Genomic DNA, 25,378 nt, shown 5'->3' with positions numbered 1-25,378 from the left:
ATGGAACAACAGACTGGTTCCAAATAGGAAAAGGAGTACGTCAAAGCTTTATATTGTCACCCTGCTTATTTAACTTATATGAAGAGTACGTCATGAGAAACGTTGGGCTGGAAGAAGCACAAGCTGGAATCAAGATTGCTGGGAGAAATATCAATAACCTCAGATATGCAGATGACACCACCCTTATGGCAGAAAGTGAAGAGGAACTAAAAAGCCTCTTGATGAAAGTGAAAGAGGAGAGTGAAAAAGTTGGCTTAAAGCTCAACATTCAGAAAACGAAGATCATGGTATCTGGTCCCATCACTTCATGGGAAATAGATGGGAAACAGTGGAAACAGTGTCAGACTTTATTTTTGGGGGGCTTCAAAAGCACTGCAGATGGTGACTGCAGCCATGAAATTAAAAGACGCTTACTCCTTGGAAGGAAAGTTATGACCAACCTAGATAGCATATTCAAAAGCAGAGACATTACTTTGTCAACAAACGTCCATCTAGTCAAGGCTATGGTTTTTCCAGTAGTCATGTATGGATGTGAGAGTTGTAATATAAAGAAAGCTGAGCACCAAAGAATTGATACTTTTGAACTGTGGTGTTGGAGAAGACTCTTGAGAGTCCCTTGGACTGTAAGGAGATCCAACTAGTCCATCCTAAAGGAAGACCAGTCCTGGGTGTTCATTGGAAGGAAGGACTGATGTTGAAGCTGAAACTCCAATACTTTGGCCACCTGATGGGAAGAGCTGACTCATTTGAAAAGACGGTGATGCTCGGAAAGATTGAGGGCAGGAAGAGAAGGGGATGACAGAGGATGAGATGGTTTGATGGCATCATTGACTCAATGGACATGGGTTTGGTAAACTCCGGGAGTTGGTGATGGACAGGGAGGCCTGGCGTGCTGCGGTTTATGGGGTCACGTAGAATTGGACACGACTGAATGACTGAACTGAACTGACCATCTCAGAGCACGGTGGAGTTGATGGCACCCCCCTTCTCCCAGAGTCCTCAGGAGCTCCTTGGTGTAATCACTGCTCTGGTGCTAGTAAGCAAGGGAGAATACTTACAGGGAGAAGTTATCCAGAGGCGGTAGAAGTAATGTAAAGAAAGAAACTGAATGGATAATTGAGGCTGTCTAGAAATAGAAATGGAGGAGGCAATGGCAACCCACTCCAGTACTCTTGCTTGGAAAATCCCAGGGACGGGGGAGCCTGGTGGACTGCTGTCTATGTGATCGCACAGAGTCAGACACAACTGAAGCGACTTAGCAGCAGCAGCAGTAGCAGCAGAAATAGGAAAGGAAGGAATAAAAGCAAACAGACGAATGGGGAAGTAGCCCTTGTTAGTAAAGTTTACACGATGTGTCATTTGGTGGGGCAGCATGTGCTGGCATCAGCCTGGCAGAGCCCCATTTAGGTTTCACTTTGTAGTTCTATGGTCTGTTCCTCTGTAAATTACTATTACACTGATATGTGGGTTCTCACTCTTAGGTGGTGGTGGTGGTTTAGTCACTAAGTTGTGTCCCACTCTCGCAACTTCAAGATTTGTAGCCCACAAGGCTCCTCTGCCCATGGGATTCTCCAGGCGAGAATACTAGAATGGGTTGCCATTTCCTTCTCCAGCGGATCTTCCCAACCCAGGGACTGAACCCCAGTCTTCCACACTGCAGGCAGTCTCCTGCATTACAGGTATTCTCATGCATTTCAGGCAGATTCTTTACCCTTAGCCACCAGTGAAGTCCCCTTACTCTTAGAGCCTGAATCAACTTGGCCCAACCCAACACTCAATCCTCAGTGCAGGAAGCCATTCAGTAGTTTTTTAATGGCACTTCATTCACTAAAACGGGTCCCAGCCCTAGGGGTTCATGGAGAATTTCCCTGACAACAAGCATATCTAGAGCCTTTTCTTCCATTAGCACAGTATTTGTACCGCAGACTGAACTAGTATGAGGACCAAAGAAGAACCTGAGGGGCGACCATGGAGAGTAAACCCTAACACACTGTCCAGGGGTATCAGTATAGTAAAATTATTGGTGTGTAACTGGAGGCTTTGGTATTTTTAGTGCTTTACCTATGGAACTTCATTGCCCCCTTTCTCTTTCTTTCCAGTCCAACTTCTTCCTATTTAGCATAGGATGTAATGACTGAGGCACAACTGGCCATCTGGAATCCTGTGGCAATCATAAGAGTGGAAGCTACCTGTTAATACTTGGGCAAAATGTCAGAAGGAACTTGGGACCCTAATGGCCATGGACCCATCTTACCAGCTCTAAATCCATAAAACCTCAAACATCTCACATATATGAGAAAAAAACCCCTTGTGGTGTTTAAGCCACAGTTATTACTGGGTCTCTCTTTCTAGCAGCTGAACATAATTTCTATCTGATATAGGGCTTTATAGACTGTAAGATGTCATACACATGAGGCCCTATTGAGGAAAATGTGTCCAACACAGGGGGCAGTTATTAATAAAAATCATACTTTAGCTTTTCCTGAACTTCTGAGCTGGAGGTCGAGGTTATTTGTCATATTCCTTATTGTGAAAAACAGTGTGTGTGTTAGAGAGTATAAAATAGAAGACTCTAATTGCTGAAAGTACTGTATCTGCCTTGACAGAAGCAGAGATTTCTGTGCAATGTCAAGGCATTTGAGTGTTTAAAAACAAAATTCCCTTTGATGAACTCTTTGACTGGATTGCTATTTATAAGAATATTTAGGTTTAAGCAATCACTTGTTAATTATCACAACATTTTAAAAAATTATTTGTTAATTACCATATAAGCTCAAACAGGAGATGGCAAGAATGAACATCAACATTTTAGGAATCAGTGAACTAAAATGGACTGGAATGGGGGAATTTAATTCAGGTGACCGTTATATCTACTGTGGGCAAGACCCTTAGAAGAAATGTAGTAGCCCTCATAGTCAACAAAAGAATCTGAAATGCAGTGCTTGGATGCAATCTCAAAAACGACAGAATGATCTCTGTGTGTTTCCAAGACAAACCATTCAATATCACAGTAATCCAAGTCTATGCCCCAACCACTAATGTTGAAGAAGCTGAAGTTGAATGGTTTTATGAAGACCTTCTAGAACTGAAAAAAGATGTCCTTTTCATCACAGGGGACTGGAATGCAAAAGTATCAAGTCAAGAGATACCTGGAGTAGCAGGCAAGTTTGGCCTTCCAGTCTAAAATGAGGCACGGCAAAAGCTAACAGAGTTCTGCCAAGAGAACACACTGGCCATAGCAAACACCCTTTCCAACAACACAAGAGACGACTCTACACAAGGACATCACCAGATGGTCAATACCAAAATCAGATTGATTATATTCTTTGCAGCTGAAGATGGAGAACCTCTACAGAGTCAGCAAAAACAGGACCGGGAGCTGACTGTGGTTCAGATCATGAACTCCTTATTGCCAAATTCAGACTGAAATTGAAGAAAGAAGGGAAAACCATTAGACCATTCAGGTATGACCTAAATCAAATCACTTACAGTTATACAGTGGAAATGACAAATAGATTCAAGGGATTAGATCTGATAGACAGAGTGCTTGAAGGATGATGGATGGAGGTTTGTGACATTGTACAGGAGGCAGTGATCAAGGCCAACCCCAAGAAAAAGAAATGCAAAAAGGCAAAATGGTTGTCTGAGGAGGCCTTACAAATAGCTGAGAAAAGGAGCTGAAGGCAAAGGAGAAAAGGAAAGATATATCCATCTGAATGGAGTTCCAAAGAATAGCAAGGAGAGATAAGAAAGCCTTCCTCAGTGATCATTGCAAAGAAATAGAGGAACACAATAGAATGGGAAAGACTAGAGATCTATTCAGGAAGATTAGAGATACTAAGGGAATATTTCAGGCAAAGATGGGCACACAAAAAAGGACAGAAACCGTATGTACCTAATAGAAGCAGAAGATATTAAGAAGTGGCAAGAATACACAGAAGAACTGTACAAAAAAGATCTTAATGACCCAGATAACCATGATGGTGTGATTACTCACCTAGGGCCAGACATCCTGGAATGTGAAGTCAAGTGGGCCTTAGGAAGCAGCACTACTAACAAAGCTAGTGGAGGTGATGGAATTCCAAATGAGCTATTTCATATCCTAAAAGATGATGCTGTTAAAGTGCTGCACTCAATATGCCAGCAAATTTGGAAATTTCCAGGACTGGAAAAAGTCAGTTTTCATTCCAATCCCAAAGAAAGACAATGCCAAAAATATTCAAACTACCACACAATTGCACTCATCTCACAGGCTAGCAAAATAATACTCAAAATTCTCCAAGCCAGGCTTCAATAGTTCATGAACCAAGAATTTCCAGATATTCAAGCTGGATTTAGAAAAGGCAGAGGAATCAGAGATCAAATTGCTAACATCTGTTGGATCATCAAAAAAGCAAGAGACTTCCAGAAAAACATCTACTTCTGCTTCATTGACTATGCTAAAGCCTTTGATGGTGTGGGTCACAATAATCTGTGGAAAATTCTGAAGGAGATAGGAATACCAGACCACCTGACCTGTCTCCTGAGAAACCAGTATGCAGGTCAAGAAGCAGTAGTTAGAACCGGACATGGAAAAACAGACTGGTTCCAAATTGAGAAGGGCGTATGTCAAAGCTGCATATTGTCGCCCTGCTTATTGAATTTATATGCAGAGTACATCATGAGAGACTCTGGGCTGGAGGAAGCACAAGCTGGAATCAAGATTGCTGGGAGAAATATCAATAACCTCAGATATGCAGATGACACCACTCTTATGGCAGAAAGTGAAGAGGAACTAAAAGCCTCTTGATGAAAGTGAAAGAAGAGAGTGAAAAAGCTGGCTTAAAGCTCAGCATTCAAAAAACAAAGATCATGGAATCTGGTCCCATCACTTCATGGGAAATAGATGGGGAAACAGTGGAAATAGTGTCAGACTTTATTTTTTAGGCTCCAAAATCACTGCAGATGGTGATTGCAGCCATGAAATTAAAAGACGCTTCCTCCCTTGAAGGAAAGTGTAAGCTTTTGCTTCTCCCTTAACGTTCAAAAAGTCAAGGAATGCTAAAGTGAGAACTGTGACTGGAGAAGGTGTAGCAGCAGAGCTTGGCAAAGTTGTACCAAGTTCTTCAACGTGAGCCAGTTAAGGCAGTGAGATGAGGCCGGAGAGACGAGGTGTGAGCCTGTGCACAGTGATCGAATCTGCTCATAGTAGTAAGACAGGCCTGGAAATTACACACGATCTTTGGATAAGAAGAATTTTCATGCTCCAGGTTAAAGAACATAAGGCCTTTTCCTTTCAGCAAAAATTTCCCTCAAAGAGCCCCACTGTCGTCACCACATTCATTTTGTACAAAATCACAGAGCATTCTGGAATGCAGTGATATTCATGTATCAATAAGATATACTCACATAAGAGGGAATCAGTTCTTCTTTCAAGGCATTCCCAGTGGGATGTATTGGGAATGGGAACTCCACTCTTTTGGGCCACTGGGCATCCAGTTAATGAGTGCTTTGAAAGACTAGGATGTTTCATGTGTTAGACACCAAACAATGGGATAATTGAATGAATGTTTCATCCATTATTATTCATCCATTATGTGGATGGTTCTGTATCTTGAAGACAGTGTCAACCATCAGCAAATGACACTCTAGTGACTGGGAAGAGTCAACGGGCCTTTTGTAAATTTGCCTTGCATTCTTTCTAGCAAAAGGATTTTCCTTCTCGTTGAATACAGCTGGAAATCACAAAGAGAAAAGCCATACCTGTAGTATTCATCTCCCACAAAGAAAAGGGTCTTCTGTGCATCCTTGAGATAGACTGCGGCGTCTATTCGCTGCACATATCTTGGGAACCCAAAGTCATAAATAGTCCGAGGAGGACCTTGCATTTGGAATCCTCTTGTTATCCAATAGTGAGGTCCTGCAACCAGAAATTAAAGCTTACAAAAACTCTGTACTATTTAGTGGAGCCCTTCACTCATTAGGATTTCTAGGCAGGATTACCAATGGGGCTAGTTTATGGGATATTTGCCATGGATAAAACCCAGGAGGAGATACAAGTCTCTATTCAGTTCAGTAAAAGACTTAAAACTTGCCCTGGAGGCAGAAATCCCTAGTCATGCCTTATGAAGGCAATAATACTGATACAACTGTGTCTCAAATGCAACACATTCATTTTTTTTCAAGATACTTTTCATCTGTATAATCTCATTTCAGTCTTAGATATGTGTGAGAGAGAAGGGGCAAGTGAAGCACAAATGCTGGTTCTTGCTTAAACTGGCACTAATCTTCTATTCTCAGCCCCCGGCATCAAGAAAATACAATCTAAACTGATAGTTAACGTTTGCTGGACAATTTCCATTGGCTAGCCACGGTCACATCTTCAAGGTTGTTATTACTGTGACTATTTTGCACAGGAAGAAACGAAGATGCAGAGCAATTAGATAACTTCCCTAAGGCACTAAAGGGCTGGAGACAAGAGTCCAGGCGTCTGTCTGCTCCCAGATGCTTGTATTGCTATCCTGAGGTTTCCACGCTGACTTCTGTGAATGAGAGGCTCTCAGTAGAGAATACCATGTCACTCAGAGCAGAGGTCTGGCGGGTGGGGGCGGGGGGGCGGCGGGGCAGGGAGCAGGTTTCCGCCTTCCCGGACACTCGCCTATCACCGAGCCTCACCAGACTGCACCTTTGGCTCTGGGAAGGGTACCGTCACTGCTGTCACTGTCACGATAGAGTAGAGGGATGTTTCACCCCAATCTGAGGAGCAGGAATGGCTGGAACTGCTCTGTGATCACTAGTAAACACTGATAGTTCTGGGTGCTCCAGACACACCGTGTCCTGTACCCGGCCACTTCTTTCTTCGCGGGATCTTCAGCTTACCTTTAAAGAAGTAGGCTGTGCCCCTCTCAGCCACTTCATAAGCTGCATCCACATTGGACATAAGCTGGGGGAAGGAGCTGGTGATGGTGCTGGGCCGGATCCCTGACATCAAGTGAACCTGCCGACGCCAGAAAATCCTATTTGGCAACAGAAAAGGAATAAGATCAGGGTTGACTTAGATCTTCAATTGAACTTGGACTGAAATATACGGCAAGCCATACTTTAGAGGCCATTTCTAAATGCCTCTTGTCCATGTCTTGTTTTTAAGTAGAAAATATATATATATATATATATATATTGGTTTTCGTAATCTGTTTCTTTTTCCTTTTCATTCTTTTATTCTTTTAGCACTCTGTAATTCTTTTTCCTTCATTTATTTAAGGATGTTCAAAGCATGGAAGGAAATAGCAGGGATTGACATCAATGATGTGTACACTTAAGCTGTGCATCTTCCTATTCCAAGTATCATTTGCTACAAGTTTCCCTTTCCTCTTCTGATTTTTTTTTTATTGTGTGTGTGTTTGTGCCTTAAAATTTTTTTTTAATTTATTTTTTAATTGAAGGATAACTGCTTTACAGAATTTTGTTGGTTTCTACCAAACATCAACATGAATCAGATCTTTTGAAAATTAAAATCTCATAAAGTTAGCCATTCAGGTGTATTTTATAAGTATTACATAAATGAGCCAAATTTTTGTGGTTTGGAGATGCTAATTACTTCCAGTAAAAACAGCAAAAACATTAACAATTATAAATTATGTTGCCTATTTACTTATCTATTGAAAGTGTTTATATCTTAGGACATAATGGCTGCATCTGGTCCCATCACTTAATGGGAAATAGATGGGGAAACAGTGGAAACAGTGTCAGACTTTATTTTTGGGGATTCCAAAATCACTGCAGATGATGACTGCAGCCATGAAATTAAAAGACGCTTACTCCTTGGAGGAAAGTTATGACCAACCTAGATAGCACATTCAAAAGCAGAGACATTACTTTGCCAACAAAGGTCTGTCTAGTCAAGGCTATAGTTTTTCCAGTGGTCATGTATGGATGTGAGAGTTGGTCTGTGAAGAAAGCTGAGCGCCGAATTGATGCTTTTGAACTGTGATGTTGGAGAAGACTCTTGAGAGTCCCTTGGACTGCAAGGAGATTCAACCAGTCCATTCTAAAGGAGATCAGTCCTGGGTGTTCATTGAAAGGACTGATGTTAAAGCTGAAACTCCAGTACTTTTGCCACCTCATGTGAAGAGTTGACTCATTGGAAAAGACTCTGATGCTGAGAGGGATTGAAGGCAGGAGGAGAAGGGGATGACAGAGGATGAGATGGCTGGATGGCATCACTCACTCCATGGATGTGAGTTTGAGTGAACTCTGGGAGCTGGTGATGGACAGGGAGGCCTGGCGTGCTGTGATTCATGGGGTTGCAAAGAGTCGGACACGACTGAGCGACTGAACTGAACTGAACTGAACTGAATGGCTAGTTCACAAAAATACATTAACTTAAGATTTAGCAGCTTAACCATCCATTTTCCCAATATTATTTACATAAAATTGTGGGAGTATACATGAGGGTACTGGTCTGAAAATTTCAATGTAAATGTGGTCTATTTTGAATTTTGGAGTTTAAAATCATTCTTATAAAATATGAATAGTTTACTGACTCAGTAGAAGCTAGAATCAATACATAAAAGTATTTGTGGACAGGGAACTTAAGGGAAAGTTTTGGTTTTTAAATTTCCATGTGGTAAATTTAGGTACTCCTCAAACATTCTGTTGAGCTTTAGTTAATTTAACAAATATTTATAAGAACCTATCAGCAGGCACTGAGTAAGACCTTGGGATGAAACACTGAACAAGATTCAGGCTCTGCCCTCAAGAAGCTATCATCTAGTAGCAGAGGCAGATAAGTAGTTAGACACTGTGCATGCTTAGTTGCTTCACTCGTGTCTGACTCTTTGAGACCCCATAGACTGTAGCCCCGCCAGGTTCCTCTGTCCATGGGATTCTCCAGGCAAGAATACTGGAGTGGGTTGCCATGCCCTCCTCCAGGGGATCTTCCCAACCCAGGGATCGAACCCAGGTCTTCTGCATTGTAGGCAGATTCTTTACCATCTGAGCCACCAGGGAAGCCCAATTAGACATTATAATTCAGGGCAATTTGTGCAATGAAGAGTTAAGTTCATGATGTTCTGGAGCATAGTATGTACCCCGTAAGAGGGATGCTGCATACAGGGGTCTGCTGAAGCTATCTGGGTGAGCTGATAATGAAATCCAAAGGACAACTCTATTGAGAGAGAGGAATATTTTTTTCATGTTCCTAAGCAGCATCATCGGAGAAGGCAATGGCACCCCACTCCAGTACTCTTGCCTGGAAAATCCCATGGATGGAGGAGCTTGGTAGGCTGTAGTCCATGGGGTCGCTAAGAGTCAGACACGACTGAGCGACTTCCCTTTCACTTTTCACTTTCATGCGTTGGAGAAGGAAATGGCAACCCACTCCAGTGTTCTTGCCTGGAGAATCCCAGGGACAGGGGAGCCTGGTGGGCTTCCGTCTATGGGGTTGCACAGAGTCGGACATGACTGAAGCAACTTAGCAGCAGTGGCAGCAGCAAGCAGCATCATGATTCAGAAGAGAAAGTATACTGTGTTTTAGAAAACTGTAAGCTGTCTTTGCTGGAGAAGGCAATGGCACCCCACTCCAGTACTCTTGCCTGGAAAATCCCATGGATGGAGGAGCCTGGTGGGCTGCAGTCCATGGGGTCGTAAGAGTCGGACATGACTGAGCGACTTCACTTTCACTTTTCACTTTCATGCATTGGAGAAGGAAATGGCAACCCACTCCAGTGTTCTTGCCTGGAGAATCCCAGGGACAGGGGAGCCTGGTGGGCTGCTGTCTATGGGGTCACACAGAGTCAGACACGACTGAAATGACTTAGCAGCAGCAAGCTGTCTTTGCACCTCCAATGCTGCCATTATTTCCAAGCTTGTTTCATAATCTCTTAAATGAAAATAATAATACCTGGCCTATCTCATGAGATCATTAAGAGGATCAACTGAGATAAAGCGTCTGAAAGTGCATCATAAACTGTAAAGTGCCACTTGGCTGGATATTGTCCATTTTAAAAATAATTACTTGGGCACCTACCATAGATAAAACTCAGTGTGGCAGGAGTCTATTGAGGGTACACTTCCTCTCCCCAAGCCCTATACATCACAGCCTTATCTAGACTGTAGGTATTTTTGTGGTTGTTGTTGTGTTAGTTAAGTTTTATTGGGGGCAAAATGAGGACCGTAGGCTGGGAGATGGCCCCTCAGATGGCTCTGAGAAATTGCTCCAAAGATGCAGGGTCGGGGGAGGTCAGTATATATATTTGGTTTTGGTGAAGAAGGAATATATATAATCAAGCACATATTTTTCCAGAAGGTTTCTGCTAGTCTGGTGAAGCTTTCTGCTAGTCACAAGTAACAGTTGTCACTGTGAAGGATTTTAGTGCTTTTCTACATATGAAGAGGTACAAAAATTAAGCTCATAAAATCAGCTCCTAAAAATATCTATCTGAAAACCCATTCTGCCAGCTTTTCCCTGAGCACAGAGTGCCTCATTTTTGCTCTCCACCTTGAACATTTTCCGGGGGATGCTGAAAATCAGCAGTTGCCCCAGCTCACGATTTAATTCTTGTAGAGGTAGGTGGCAATTTGTAGTTGACAGAGCCCCTTCATGGTTACAAATTCGACCATACTTTGGGAGGCATTTCATGACCATTTCATCCCATGGAGCAAGGAACTCATTCTTAGGTCTGGTGAAGATTTTGCTGTTACTAGCGTACTGTTACTATCAACAGTAACCAAAAGGCTGGACCAACCTGTCTTACCCAGTCTCTTACAGTCCAGGAAAAATTTCCTCTTGTTTGTATCCTTCCATATCTAGAGTAATTACAATTACTGATTGCATCCAGAACTATGTATTTGATCAACTTTTCCAAGTCGCCTAGTTATTATTATTTTGTTGGAGGTTCAGTCACACATTTGGTAATGCAGGAAACAACAATCTCATAAAATAGGCAAAGTGCAAGTAACATAGCTAGCAGTATTATTAAAATTATACGTAAGAATTAGGCCAAAAACTTGTTAGGTGTGGGAAGCCCCTGGTGGTTCAGAGGTAAAGAATCTACCTGCAATGCAGGAAACATGGGTTCAATACCTGGATCAGGAAGATCCCCAGGAGAAGCAAATGGCAACTCACTCCACTCCAGTATTATTGCCTGGGAAATCCTATGGACAGAGGAACCTAGCAGCCTAAAGTCCATCAGGTCTCAAGAGTTCAACACGACTTAGCAACTAAACCACCACCATCATTCCATTACGTGTAGCTCAGTATATTCTCAGGTTGTCTGAATTAGTCTATTTTATACCAATCTTTATCTTTCAAGGAAATTATATATTTACATTGTATGAAGTAAAAGATAGAAAACTGAGTGAGACCCAGAAAGGCTGGGAGGCTCTAATGTCAGTGAGCGGCTAAGGCCAGACAGAGTCAATTAAACTCCAGCTGCCTTGATTTTCATCATACCCCCTAATTTCTCTACTTGCTCCTTCTCAGGCTTGTGACCTCTGGTTTTCCTCTGTTTATAACTTGACCGCTTATCCAATGAGATCTGGCCTTTTCTGGAGGCCAGAAGGACTGCTTTTCCCCACTTCCTTCTCTTCACCATCACAAAGTGAACACTTGTTTGGGTATCCAGAAGAATCAGGTAATAAATATAGAAAAACAGATTAAGTCAAAAGCTCATAATTTCATCTTTGATAAGGAGGCCAAACAATGGATTCACTGGGAACCCATGAAGAACCCAAAAAGCATTTTCCAATTAATTCAACTCAATATGTAATTCCAAAATGCTGACTCTGCTCATCACTGTGCTAGATTCTCTCTAAGGTACAAAGTGTGCCTTTCAAGCAATTAAAATAATGAGGATGAAGAAAGTGGGAAGGAGGAGGAGCAGACATATAGTCTAATAATCAGGCTGTTTTTGAATTACATCACTGATAAGGTTAACTTCCAGCTGCTTTCTCTTTTTGGGTACTCTAGAGCTGGGCTGTATTTTCTTTCATTTCTCATTTAAAAATCATGTGGGAGTTTTTAAATTCTCATTTAAAAATCAAGTGGCTTTAGACAAATTAAACCGAATCTTTTATGTGAAGTTACATGTTACTGATGTCCCAGATGACTCAATGTGAGAGGCAGTAAAGTGCAATGGTTAAGAGTTTAGGCAAACCAAAAATGTACTTTTGGAACTGTTCACAGGCGGTAGAATCTTATATTCCTTACTTAACTTAGGATATTGTGGGTACTGGGAGGATTAAATTGATGTGAAGTAGTCATTCTAAACCAAGAATACTTTTGTGCCATGGAAGACATTTTTTAATGAGTGGTGACAATTGTGGTTGTCACAACTAGGAGTGGGTACTGCTTTTGGAGTCTAGTGAAAACCAGGGATATCATTTTAGTTTACCTTTTACAATGCACAGGATAGTCCAGCATGACATAGACTTGTCTGGCTTAAAATATCAGTAGTGCCAAAGTCAAGAAACGTTGGCTTAAACACTGTTGTGACATATTAGAATGTATACATGAGGTAGTAATAAACACTACCTATATGTGATACTTATGTAAAGTATCACAAATTCCAAAAGAATCTGTACTCATGAAAAATTTCATATTAATGAAGAAAAATTATATCTTGTGGGTAATAAAGTGATAAGACACATATCCAGAGGATTTACAAACTTAGAGCTATAGATTACAATAATAATTAAAATTGACCAAAAAAGGTATAACAATTAACCTCCTAATATACCTGTAAATAGATTTAAAGTATAAGGCAAAAAAAGCAAGTCTATAAAACTGTTAGAAAAGAAGAACTGAGGGGGGTGGAAAAAGATATTCCATGCAAATGGAAATCAGAAGAAAGCTGGAGTAGTAGTATTCATATAAGACAAAATGTTGTTGTTGTTGTTTAGTCACTAAGTCAAGTCCAACTCTTACAACCCCAAGCACTGTAACCTTCCAGGTTCCTCTTTCCAGTGGATTTTCCAGGCAAGAATACTGGAATGGGTTTCCATTTCCTTCTTCAGGGGATAGCGCTGACCAAGGGATCAAACGCATGTCTCCTGCATTGGCAGGCAGAGTCTTTACCACTGAGTCACCAAGGAAACCCAAGACAAAATAGACTAGGATAAAGGCTCTTGGAACCCTCTTGCACTGATGGTCAGAATATAAATTGATAAAGCAACTATGGAGAACAGTATGGAGGCTCCTTAAATAACTAAAAATAGAACTACCATACGAGCCAGGAATCCCACTATTGGGAATAAACCCTGAAAAAGTCAAGTTTCAAAAAGACACATGCACCTCAATGTTCACTGTAGCACTACTTGTAATAGCCAGGACATGGACACAACCTATATGTCCATCAACAGAGGAGTGGATAAAGAAGATGTGGTACATATATACAATAGAATATTACTTAATCATGAAAAGGAATGAAATTGGGTCATTTGTAGAAATGTGGATGAATCTAGAGGCTGTCATACAGAGTGAAATAAATTAGAAAGAAAAAAACAAATATAGTATATTAATGCATATATGTGGAATCAATAAAAATGGTATATATAATCTTATTTGCATAGTGGAAATAGAAACACAGATGTAGAGAACAAATGTATGGATACTAAGGGAGGAAAGAGAGGTCGGATAAATTGGGAGATTGGGATTGACATATATACACTACTATGTATAAAATAGATAACTAATGAGAACCTATAGTACAGCTCGTGTGCTCTGTGGTGACCTAAATGGGAGGGAAACTCAAAAAAGAGGGGATATATGTATATGTATAACTGATTCACTTTGCTGTGTGGTAGAAACCAATACAATATCGTAAAGCAACTATACTCCAATAAAAATTAATTAAAAAATGATAGATTGTTACAGGAGACAAAGAAGACACTACATAATGATCAAGGGATCAATCCAAGAAGAAGATACAGCAATTGCAGATGTAGCGCACTAGTGGTAAAGAACTCACTTGCCAATGCAAGAGATTTAAGAGATGTGGGTTTGATCCCTGGGTTGGGAAGAGACCCTGGAGGAGGGTGTGGCAACCCACTCCAGTATTATTCCCTGGAGAACACATGGAAAGAAGAGCCTGGTGGGTTACAGTACATAGGGTTGCAAAGAATCAGACTTGACTGAAGCGACTTAGGACACATGCACACATGCACCCAACATACACTTCCCAGGGGGCTCAGAGCAAAGAATCCACCTGCCAAGCAGGAGATGCAGGTCAATTCCTGGGTCAGGAAGAACCCCTGGAGAGGGAAATGTTAATCTTCTCCAGTGTTCTTGCCTGGTAAATCCCATGGAGAGAGGAGCCTGGTGGGCTACAGGCTACAGGGGGCCACAAAAGAGTTGGACATGACTTAGTGACTAAAGAACAACCAAAACAACACAGGAGCACCTGTTAACAGATATACAAGGAGACATACAAGGAGATATTGACAGTAACACAATAATAGCGGGGGACTTCAACACCCTACTTACATAAATGGACAGATCATCCAGGCAGAAATCAATATGGAAATGCAAGGCTTAAATGATGAATTAAACCAGATTAACTTAATTGATATTTATAGAACATTCCATCTGAAAGCAGTGGAATATTCATTCTTTTAAGTGCACATGGAGCATTCTCAAGAATAGATCACATGCTAGGCCACAAAGCAAGCTTCAGTAAACTTACAAAGATTGAATCATATAAAGCAGGGGTCCCCAACCCCCAGGCTGAGGACCAGTACTGGTCTGTGGCCTGTTAGAAAGTGGACCACACAGCAGGAAGTGAGTGGCAGACAAGTGAGTGAAGCTTCATCTGCCATTCCCCATTGCTTTCCATCATTCACGTTACCACCTGAACCATGCCCACCCCCCTACCTGCCCTGTCCATGGAAAAACTGTCTTCCACAAAACCAGTCCCTGGGGCCAAAAAGGTTGGGGACCACTGATACAAAGCACTTTTTCCATTCACAATACTATGAGATTAGAAATCAACTACAAGATTTGTGCAAAAAAGCACAAACACATCAAGGCTAAACAATATGCCACAATAAACAACCAATGGGTCACTGAAGAAACCAAAGAGGAAATAAAACAAAATACCTAGAGACAAAAGGAAGTGAAAACGCAATGATCCAAACCCTGGGGGTTGCAGCAAAAGCAATTCTAAGAGAGGAGTTTATAGTGACAAAAGCTTACCTCAGGAAACAAGAAAAATCTCAAATAAACAACTTAACCTTATACCTAAAGCAACTAGAGAAAGAAGAACAAACAAAACCCAAAGTTTGTACTAGAGGAGAAATCATAAAGATCAGAGCAGAAATATTGAATAAATGAAATGGAGACAAAGAAAACATAGAAAAGATCAATAAAACTAAAAGCTAGTTCTTTGACAAAATAAACACAATTTATAAATTTTTATCCAGACTCATCATGAGAAAAAGGAAGAGGGCCCAAATTAATAAACTTAGATATGAAAAAGGAGAAGTTACAACCCATACCATGGAAATATTAAAGACCATAAAAGACTACTACAAGCAATTATATGCTGATAAAATGGACAACCTAGAAGAAATGGACAAATTCTTAGAAAGAAATCTTATAAAGCTTAGAAATCTCATAAAGCTAAACCAGGAAGAAATTTTTAAAAAATGAATAGATGAATTACAAATACTGAAATTGAATCTGTGATTTAAAAGCTCCCAACAAACAAAAGCCCAGCACCAAATGACTTCACAGGCAAATTCTACTGCACATTTAGAGAAAGAGTTAACACCTATCTTCTGAAACTCCTCCAAAAAATTTCAGAGGAAAGAACATTCCCAAATTCATTTTATGAGGCAACCATCATCTTGATACCAAAATCAGAAAAAGATACCACACACACAAAAAAACAGAAATAAACCCATGCACCTATGGTCAATTAATCTATGACAAAGGTGGCAAGAATATACAGTGGAGAAAACACAGTTTCTTCAATAAGTGGTGCTGGTAAAACTGGACAACAACATGTAAAAGAATGAAATTAGAATATTCTCTAATATCACACACAAAAATAAGCTAAAAATGGATTAAAGGCCTAACTGTAGGACCAGATACTATAAAATTTGTAGAGGAAAACATAGCTAGAGTACTCTTTGACATAAATTACAGCAATACCTTTTTGAATCCATCTCCCATAGTCATAGAAATAAAAAAGTAAACATACAGGATCTAATTAAACATAAAACCTTTTGCACATCAAATAAAATCATAAAAAAAAATAAAAAGACAACCTACAGAATGTGAGAAAGTATTTGCAAAGGCAAACAATCCAACCAAAAAATGAGCAAAGGATCTAAGCAGACATTTCTCCAAAGAAGATGTACAGATGGCCAAAAGGCAAACAAAAATGCTCACCATCATTAATGGTATTAGAGAAATGTAAATCAAAACTACAGTGAGGTATCACTTCACACCAGTCAGAATGGTCAGCATCAAAAAGTCTAAACAATAGAGAGGGTATGGGAAAAAGGGAACCATCCTATACTGTTGCTGGGAATGTATACTGGTATAGTCCCTATGGAGAACAATAAGGAGGTTCCTTAAAAAACTAAAATAGAGCTATATATAATCCTGCAATTCCACTCCTGGGTGTATATCTGGGGAAAACCAATTTGAAATAATACATGCACTTTGATATTCACTGTGGCACTATTTACAAAAGCCAAGACATGGAAGCAACATAAGTATCCATCAACAGATGAATGGGTATGAAAGATGGAATATATATATATACATATATATACATACATATATATGTATATAATGGAATATTACTCATCCATAAAACAAATGAAATAATGCCATTTGTAGCTACATGGATGAACCTAGAGATTATCATACTAAGTGAAGTAAGCCAGACAAAGACAAATATCATATAATAAGCTTATATGTGGAATCTTAAAAGACTGATACAAGTGAACTTACATACAAAAAGAATTAGACTCATCGATATAGCAAACAAATTTATGGTTACCAAGGGGAAAGGGAGAGAAGGATAAAATAAGAGTTTTTGATTAACATATACACACTACTCCATATAAAATAGATAACCAACAAGGACCTACTACATAGTGCAGGGAACTATACTCAATATTTTATAATAATCTATAAGAGAAAAGAATCTGAAAAAATATATGCATGTATAACTGAATCACGCTGCTGTATTCCTTGAACTAACTCAACTGTAAACCAACCATGTGTGTTCACTTGTGCCTGACTCTTTGCAACACTATGGACTGCAGCCCACCAGGCTCCTCTGTCTATGCGATTTTCCTGGCAAGAGTACTGCGTTGCCATTTCCTGGTCCAGGGTATCTTCTCAATTAAGGGAAAGAACCTATGTCTCCTGCTTCTCCTGTATTTCAGGTAGATTCTTTCCTACTGAGCCACTAGGGAAACCCACTATACTTCAATTAAAATAAAAAAGAACAATTGCAGGATATTTTTAAAATGTAGTGAAATAAACAGATATTAATAGTCTGTAATCTGATCTTAGGTAAGGAGGGTAAAACAATGGAGTTTATTGATATTAAAGACTTGCTGATAGATATTTAACTGCATTGTTTAGCCAGGAACCAAAGCTGTATCTGGAACATAGTTAGGCTCAATAAATATTTGTTGACTAGATAGATAGATGTCACGGTTGTGTAGAACTTATTTAATCATCAGTTTTCATATTTTCTTTACTAAAGAACAGCATCTAAGTCATCAGGTTTGAGCAGAAGTCACTGGTAACATTCCTGGTGCTTGCTGCCAGTCCTGTGAGCTCCTTGCGGCAGGGTCGTGTATTATTCATCTATGTATTCTCGGGATCAGCAAGTCCTGGCACATCTGGGGCTTGATTCAAGTCTGTTAAGCTTTTTATCCTTTTTCTGTTGTTGTTGGACCCTTCTGTCTTCATTCCCCACCTGCTTGACTGATCCTCTCGCTCTTTCCTTTTTAGGAGACACGGTCACCTCTTTGCTGGCTGTAATCCAGCAAGAGTTGATGGGCCCTTTCATTTTCACCCCTGACTTTCCTTGACTCTTCTATTCTCTGTCACTCTGTGCCCTAGTTTCAGGAGGAGGGGATGTCTTTTTTCTTTCAGTCTTTTGATGCTGGGTTGAATTGATGCTTCTCTTCCCTGAGAATGGGCACTGTGGCGCAGTGAAAGAAGCAATGGGTGCTTGAGACCTGATTTTATTATTGGATGTGTGACCTTGTATGGAGAAGGCAATGGCACCCCACTCCAGTACTCTTGCCTGGAAAATCCCATGGATGGAGGAGCCTGGTAGGCTACAGTCCATGGGGTTGCGAAGAGTCGGACACAACTGAGCGACTTCACTTTCACTTTTCACTTTCACGCATTGGAGAAGGAAATGGCAACCCACTCCAGTGTTCTTGCCTGGAGAATCCCAGGGATGGGGGAACCTGCTGGGCTGCCATCTAGGAGGTCACACAGAGTCGGACACAACTGAAGCGACTTAGCAGCAGCAGCAGCAGTAGCAGCAGACCTTGTATGAGTCACTTAATTTTTCTGAGGCTAAATTTCTTCTTGTCAAATAAGAATGAAAAATATAATAATAACTGCTAACATTTCAAAGGATCAATTGAGACAATGCATATGAAAGTGCATAAATAATCTTACAATTATTTGTAAATACTTTAAAAAGATGTTTTCACCCTACAAATTTATTAATTATGTAATACTTAATGAGTTTATGAATAGAACTAAATTTTCTTCTAAATTTTTCTCATTAATATAAAATTTTGTCTGTGGAAACTTTGAAATACAAACAATCACATCATTGGTCAAGAAGGCATTCATTTGTGGGGAGCTTGCTAACCAGGGCTGTTTATATCAGGAGGGTTAAGAGGCCAAGAATCAGACATGCATTAAACATCTCCCTGAAACCAAGAAAAACAGAGCTTATAAAATTAAAATCCTACATGTAGACAGTGGTTAAAACAGTGAAAACTATTCATAGTGTCCTTAAATTAAGTGTATATATCCATCTGTGGAGCCTATGGAGATCTATATTTTAAGCCACAACCTATGAAGATGTAAAGAACCTCGTCCTTAGTCAGAAGGAGGGGTTTCAGAAGAAACGACAGTGAATCAGCAATCTTTGTACACCTTCTGCCTCTTTGAATTCATAATACATAACAGAGAATCAATCTAAGTAAATACAATGCCATGTGTTGACTTTCAGTGATGCAACCTTATAGCCAGAAAAGAAATATCCTTAGGGAGACTGAAGGAGGAAGACTTCCTCTTTAGTTGTTGTGCACGCTTTCCTCGAGCCCATGAAAATCTGGAAAACGCTAGGTTCCAATGGACTCATCTATTAATAATAGGAGAGGGTACTGATTATATTGTCTCTCCTTCTGATAGAGCTTTGCATTTCTTTCTCCTCAATGGCTCCTTTTTATGCCTTCAAATATTCCCAGGTATTTCTCAGACTGAAAAATCCTCATTGGACTCTGCTGCCTCTTCCAGTTATTGACTTAACTCCTTGTTATTAACAAGATTTTCAAATGAATGATTTGAAAATGAATGATCTATACCATCACTCTCTGCGCATGTATGCTGTCGCTTCAGTTGTGTCCAACTCTTTGTGACCCTAGGGACTGTAGCCCTCCAGGCTCCTCTGACCATGGGATTTTCCAGGCAAGAATACTGGAGTGGGTTGCCAGGCCCTCCTCCAGGGGGTCTTCGTGACCCAGGGATCAAACCCTCATCCCTTCTGCCTCTTGCACTGGCAGGGGGGATTCTTCATCACTAGTGCCACCTAGGAAGCCCACCATTACCCTTGGCCTTTTCATTCTGCAGGATCTGGGTTCATTCCTCCTTGTTGTTTAGTCGCTAGGTCGTGTCTGACTCTTTTCAACCCTATGGACTGTAGCCTTCCAGGTTTCTCTGTCCATGGGATTTCCTCAGGCCAAAATAATGGAGTGGATTGCCATTTCCATCTCCACGGGATCCTTCCCAGGCAGAGATTGAACCCGCATCTCCTGCATTAGCAGGTGGGTTCTTTACCACTGAGCCACCAGGGAAGCCCCAGCTGTGCTGCTAAAACTATATTCCTTCATCATCCCAGACAGTCAGTCCTGTTCTTCAGTTTTCAACCTGGTGACCTCAACAGCATTGTACACTACTGATCATTAAAAAAAAAAAAAAAGACAATCTTCTTTCCCCTGACTTATCTGGGGTTCCATTGTAATGATTCTGTCTCTGATGTCAAGTAAACCTAGGTTAAAACTCTAGCTGGGACAAAGAGCATGGATTGAAGGAGCAGATGTCTATAAAATGCTTAGGATAACATAGCACATGGTAAAGGATCATAAAATGTCAGATTTTATAATTAATAATATTATGAGTTTATCTAAAATTGAATTTTTCTTGATGTGTCTAAATCTTTTTGATTTTCTTATCTAAGTGAGAGATGCTGCTACCATCGACTCTCTTTTTCCATTGTTCTCATCAAATCAAGATACCTCTTACATTCGTCCTTCTCTTCAATCCCTACATGCATGACCCTGAAACCTATTTTTCTTTCCATTACTATATACGATACATAACATCTTTAAGAATGTGACAATTAGTCGATCAGTCAGGGATTTACAGATGTTTTAAAATAAAGAACCCTATTTTGAGAACAAAACAGCATGTGGAGAAGCCTAGCAGACATTTCTGGGGACCTGGCTACTCAAGAACCTCCTTCTCCTTGTGGCTCTTCACCCTACCTGCAGGCCCAGGGCCCAGGAACATAGCAGCTTTTCTTACTCACGCAGATGCATTCCAGTCAGAAGGCATTCATTCATGAATTCAAGTCAAAATTCAACATTCTCTTCACAGTTCCACTGCACAGCTATGAAGCTTTCTATGTGAGTGATAGACTCTGTGCTGGGCGTCAGCAGGCCTGGGTTTCAGAGCAGGGTCTTCTGGGCTGAGAGTCCAGGGCCTGACTTTCTTGTCTCCAAAATGAAGGATTTGGACATGATCAACCTTTATGGCTATTCTACATGTGAAATGCTATTATTCTTCTGAAATCTGAAGCTGATAGACATATTCTTGATCTTATCATTAAAATTGTATCATATAAAACCCAGAATAATAGAAGGCATACAAATATCATTTGGGTATGACTGCTGTTCCAGTCATTTCAAGGAAATCTGAGATAATATTTTGTCATTTATTATAAAGAGTAAATCTATGTGAATTAAATGTGTGTGTGTGTGTGTGTGTGTGTGTGTGTGTGTGTGTATAGCTGAAGTTTCTCTTCAAACAGAACATTTGAATGGACCCAAATTCATTTATACACTGTGGAGAATATGCAGCAGTCTCACAGTGACTTTAAAAGGCACTGCATTCCATCATGCTTTGGAAACAAACTGCGGTTATTACATGCACAGCCTGAAATGTCTCATCAACAGATTATTGTTAGTGATGGGGAATTCCAGGCTGGCGGGAGGGAGAGAACAGGTTGGGAATGCTTTCGTATAACCCCCAGGTTGCCATGCTGGCTGTGGCTGAAAGAGTTCTTTGTTCTTTGTCCAGGCTTAGCAAGCCCTTGGGGACTTCTGGTGATGGCCAGTAGGGGATCAGCGCCATGCGAGTCCAGCTCTGCATGGCACCCACGAGGCAGCAGGGCAGGGCAGTTAGGAGCACAGCCTCCGGCACAGGACTGTGGGTGTGGGCCCCAGCTTCAAACATGACTAGCCTTGTGAGCACGAACAAGTTGTTCATCTTTTCTATGTCTAATAAAAAGGGAGTAATAATAATTCATACTTTACAGGGCTGCTGTAAGGAGTTGATAACAAAATGCTCAGCACCAAGTACTGAACACATTGAAGTCACAACAAATATCAGGCAACATCTGCTTTTGCAAAGGAGGAAGAGAGGTTCAAGGTCCCATGGCAGGTTAGTGGCAGCTCCAGTGCTGAAGGGGTAGCATCCTCCTCCTCTTTTTATTTATTTATTTATTTATTTTTCCTCGTTCTCTTTTTAGCTCTTCCTAGTTCTTTGGAATTACCTGCCCTTACCACAATAGCTCCTCAGATCCTAAGTGGAAGAAGATGAGAAGGTGATGGCTGAGCAGATATATGTTAATGAGCTACCTTTCTTCCCCTAATTTCTTCCCTGCTTACCCCTTTATAAATGTCCCTTATATCTATACTTCTCTTTCTATTCTCTTACCACCCTCAGTATTTACATTTCATTTACATTTGGTATTTCATAAAAGGATACATTATCTCCAATTAGTTGTCAGCAATTGTTGAATGCTCATAGTTTGATAAATAGAGGTTTAAAACGTGTTTCCTTTAGTTTTTAAAGAAAATATAATTGTGTGAAAGGGCTGTCTTTGACTTCACCGTCTCCTTTGCCTCTATCACAACTGTTGATAATACCAAAAGAAGCAGCTACTCGCTGCGCCGGGGCACAGGCGCTACACCCCTCATCAGGACAGCACGGAGTCAGGTGGAGCCGACGTCACCTTGCACGGTGTCTGGGGCTTTCCTGCTCTGCACCTTGCCTATCGCTCCTGGGTCAATGCCTACTGATTCCACTTTGGTTTACTTTTTGGTAATAATAAAAACACAGTAAATAATCAGCAAGTCTTAAGAAAAAAGAATCAATCAAAACAGGTAACAATTAAAAATACCTCTGATTGTTTCCAAGCCTTAATCCATTGTACATATTTTTGATTCCCCCTCCTAAATATTGTAACTGCCTTTTATTGAGTGCTCACAAGTTTGGCACATGACTTACCCAGTGTCACCTGATCAGTAGGAAGCATGACCAGAATTCAAACCAACTTAGCCTAAGGCTAAAGCCTAGATTTCTGGGTTTTCCTCTCACTTGCTTTGAAAAGTAGATGCCCATCTATTGTTGAAGATTTAGTTCAGCTGTTTCTAACTTTTTAAAAATTGGAAACAATCCAGATGTTCATTTGTTTGGGACTGGTTAAATAAGTAAGGATAGATCTATACACTGGGATGATATACACATATATTAAATAAAGATGAAAATTAAAGTTCATTGACATGGAAAAAATGAGAGATAATTGAGTGAAAAAGTTTGCAAATCAGCACATCTAGCACATTACAAAGTCTTACTTTTGTGGATATCCCTATCTCCCTCCCATATTTATGATAAAGCTCTACCCAGAGAAAAAGTCTGGAAGGATATTCAATAACATGTTTAACAATATGATTACTCTGTGTTATGGGCTGAACGTCTGTGTCTTCACATCGTTCATCGTAACCCCCAGTGTAATGGGACCAGTGGGAGGTGATTAGGGCTTGATAAGGTCATGAGGGCGGGGCTGATGGAATTAGTGTGCTTTTATAGAAAGAGACACCAGAGCTTTTCTCTGTCTGTCTAAATACACCCACAGCACACAGATGGCAGTGCTGTTTGGGTGTTTCTTTCCCTCATCTAACCTTGAGGTGTGCAAAGGCCAGGGGACTGTTGATCTGTCTTTACAGGCCCAGGTACTGTGATGGGGTTAGCACCCTACATGAGTTCAACACACACTCTTTTCCAATGAAGAAAAAGAACAAGTAATGTCACACATGCTTATGCCTAAGCTACCTCTGCCTATTCTGATGTGGTTGAATTCTGTCCCCAGTAAATGGAGGAGTGGAAGTGAGAGTTGGGAGGTTTCTTTTTGTCCAAGGAGAGAAGTAATTACAGAGTAACTGGTAGCCATGTTCCCAGAGACAGCACAGTAGGAGGGAAAGAGGAACAATGCAACTTTAATTCATGAGCTTTCCAACAAGTCTTCATGCTTAACCTTGGTCACTGTCTACTCGTACCAACGGGGCTCCCAGCTGTGGCTGGCGAGTCCCTCCATCTCGGCCTTGCCCACCACTTCCCCCAGCCTCACTCAAGCACAATGGTTGGAGCTTTATTACTTTGTTTTTATCAGTGATAGAAAATAATAAAACTATCCAAAACACTGACATCTGTCCAGGTGTTACTACCCACACCAACTATTCTCATGAAGCAGATTGGTCTCTTCTCTATCAAGCCATTTAGGCCTAGTAATAGTTACTATTGGTATTAGTCAACCGCACTTAGCATTCATTCATGTCTGCACACCTGCATTTTAAAAATGCATATTATTTCAGGTCACCTTTCAAACGGGCAGCTTATTTAAAGCTTTACTCTTTATTTCAGCCTCACTTACTATCAGAAGCCTACAGCTCGTAGACAGGCCTTCCCTTAAAGGATTTTTCTCCAAAGATTGAATTATCAAAATTGCTAACACATTGTATACTAATGCCTGCACCTGATTAATAAGACTCACTGCCACTTTCTTAGCAGCTGCCCAAAGTATTCAAATGATTTTTCTTCATGTGTCTAGAAGAATCTTGTTTTTTGACTCTAATTTTAATAAATGAAAATAATCCTCTCCTAAATGATTCTATTAAACGTCTTTGAATCAGAAGCATTTTCACTAGAATTTTTACTTCCAACAAGATTACTCCAATAACTATTGACATATAACTCTGCCCTACCACCTAAAATGAGCAGCTTTGCTCTAACTCTCTCAGGTTTTATTCTAGTACTTGAATTTAACTTTATAACACAAAACCTAAAATTTAATTCCCCTTTGTGTGTTAGTTGCTTACTGGTATATGACTCTTTGGGACCCCTCAGACAGTAGCTACCAGGCTTCTCTGTCCATGGTTTTCTCCAGGCAAGAATACTGGAGTGGGTTGCCGGTCCCTTCTCCAGGGGATCTTCCTGACCCAGGGATCAAATCCAGATCTACTGCACTGTAGGTTTCTTTACTGATTGAGTCCCCAGGGAAGCACCTGGATGAATTTTTCAACCTCTTCAGATTTTTCCAGTTGTCACTCACTGGCTGTCACCATCCATCCACCTTTCAGCAAGCCAAAAGTATTATTACACTTAATTTGGCTATAAAAATGTATTACCAAAGCCTACTTCCTATCTTCAAATAAACAAAAAGTTTTAATTCTCTCCCTTTCCCTTATTACACTAATGTTAAACTTATGTCTACTTAATTTCCATGAGTAATCTCCATAACAACAAAATTACTAAAAAATAAAGATCAACCACCAACCACCACTCATCATAGCTATATCTGCAGCTATTCCTATAGTATCTTCACTAAAAATCCAGCATCTCCAGTATCATAAATTACTCAGTCTCCTATGCCATAAAAGTCAAATACCAATGCCATCTCATTGTTTTTATAAATCACAGAACTACTGAAACTTCTATTAATAAGCCCAAAAGAAACATTCCTAAAACGACAATAATGAAACTCAAATATCAGGGTATTCTTTTAGTAGCTATAGCTGTGGTATAACAAGAAGTCACCAATATTCCCTCTCTTTCTGCACTTTT

The 25,378-nt window shown here is 40.4% G+C and overlaps 1 protein-coding gene across 1 annotated transcript in view; it reads right to left on the bottom strand.

Moving 5' to 3' along the window:
- The window catches only part of MMP20 (matrix metallopeptidase 20), a 58,024-nt gene that overhangs the window by 13,196 nt on the left and 19,450 nt on the right, over window positions 1-25,378 (bottom strand). Inside the window, exons 7-8 of the mRNA NM_174391.3 lie at window positions 6,859-6,995; window positions 5,743-5,899 (exon numbers count right to left, since the gene is read on the bottom strand). Of these exons, the coding sequence (NP_776816.2) occupies window positions 5,743-5,899; window positions 6,859-6,995 (294 nt within the window). The remainder of the gene's footprint in view (window positions 1-5,742; window positions 5,900-6,858; window positions 6,996-25,378) is intronic.

The sequence above is a fragment of the Bos taurus genome, chromosome 15 (genome assembly GCF_002263795.3).
Source record: "Bos taurus isolate L1 Dominette 01449 registration number 42190680 breed Hereford chromosome 15, ARS-UCD2.0, whole genome shotgun sequence".
Taxonomy (NCBI): Eukaryota; Metazoa; Chordata; class Mammalia; order Artiodactyla; family Bovidae; genus Bos; species Bos taurus.
This window is presented reverse-complemented; position numbering and strand designations above follow the sequence as displayed.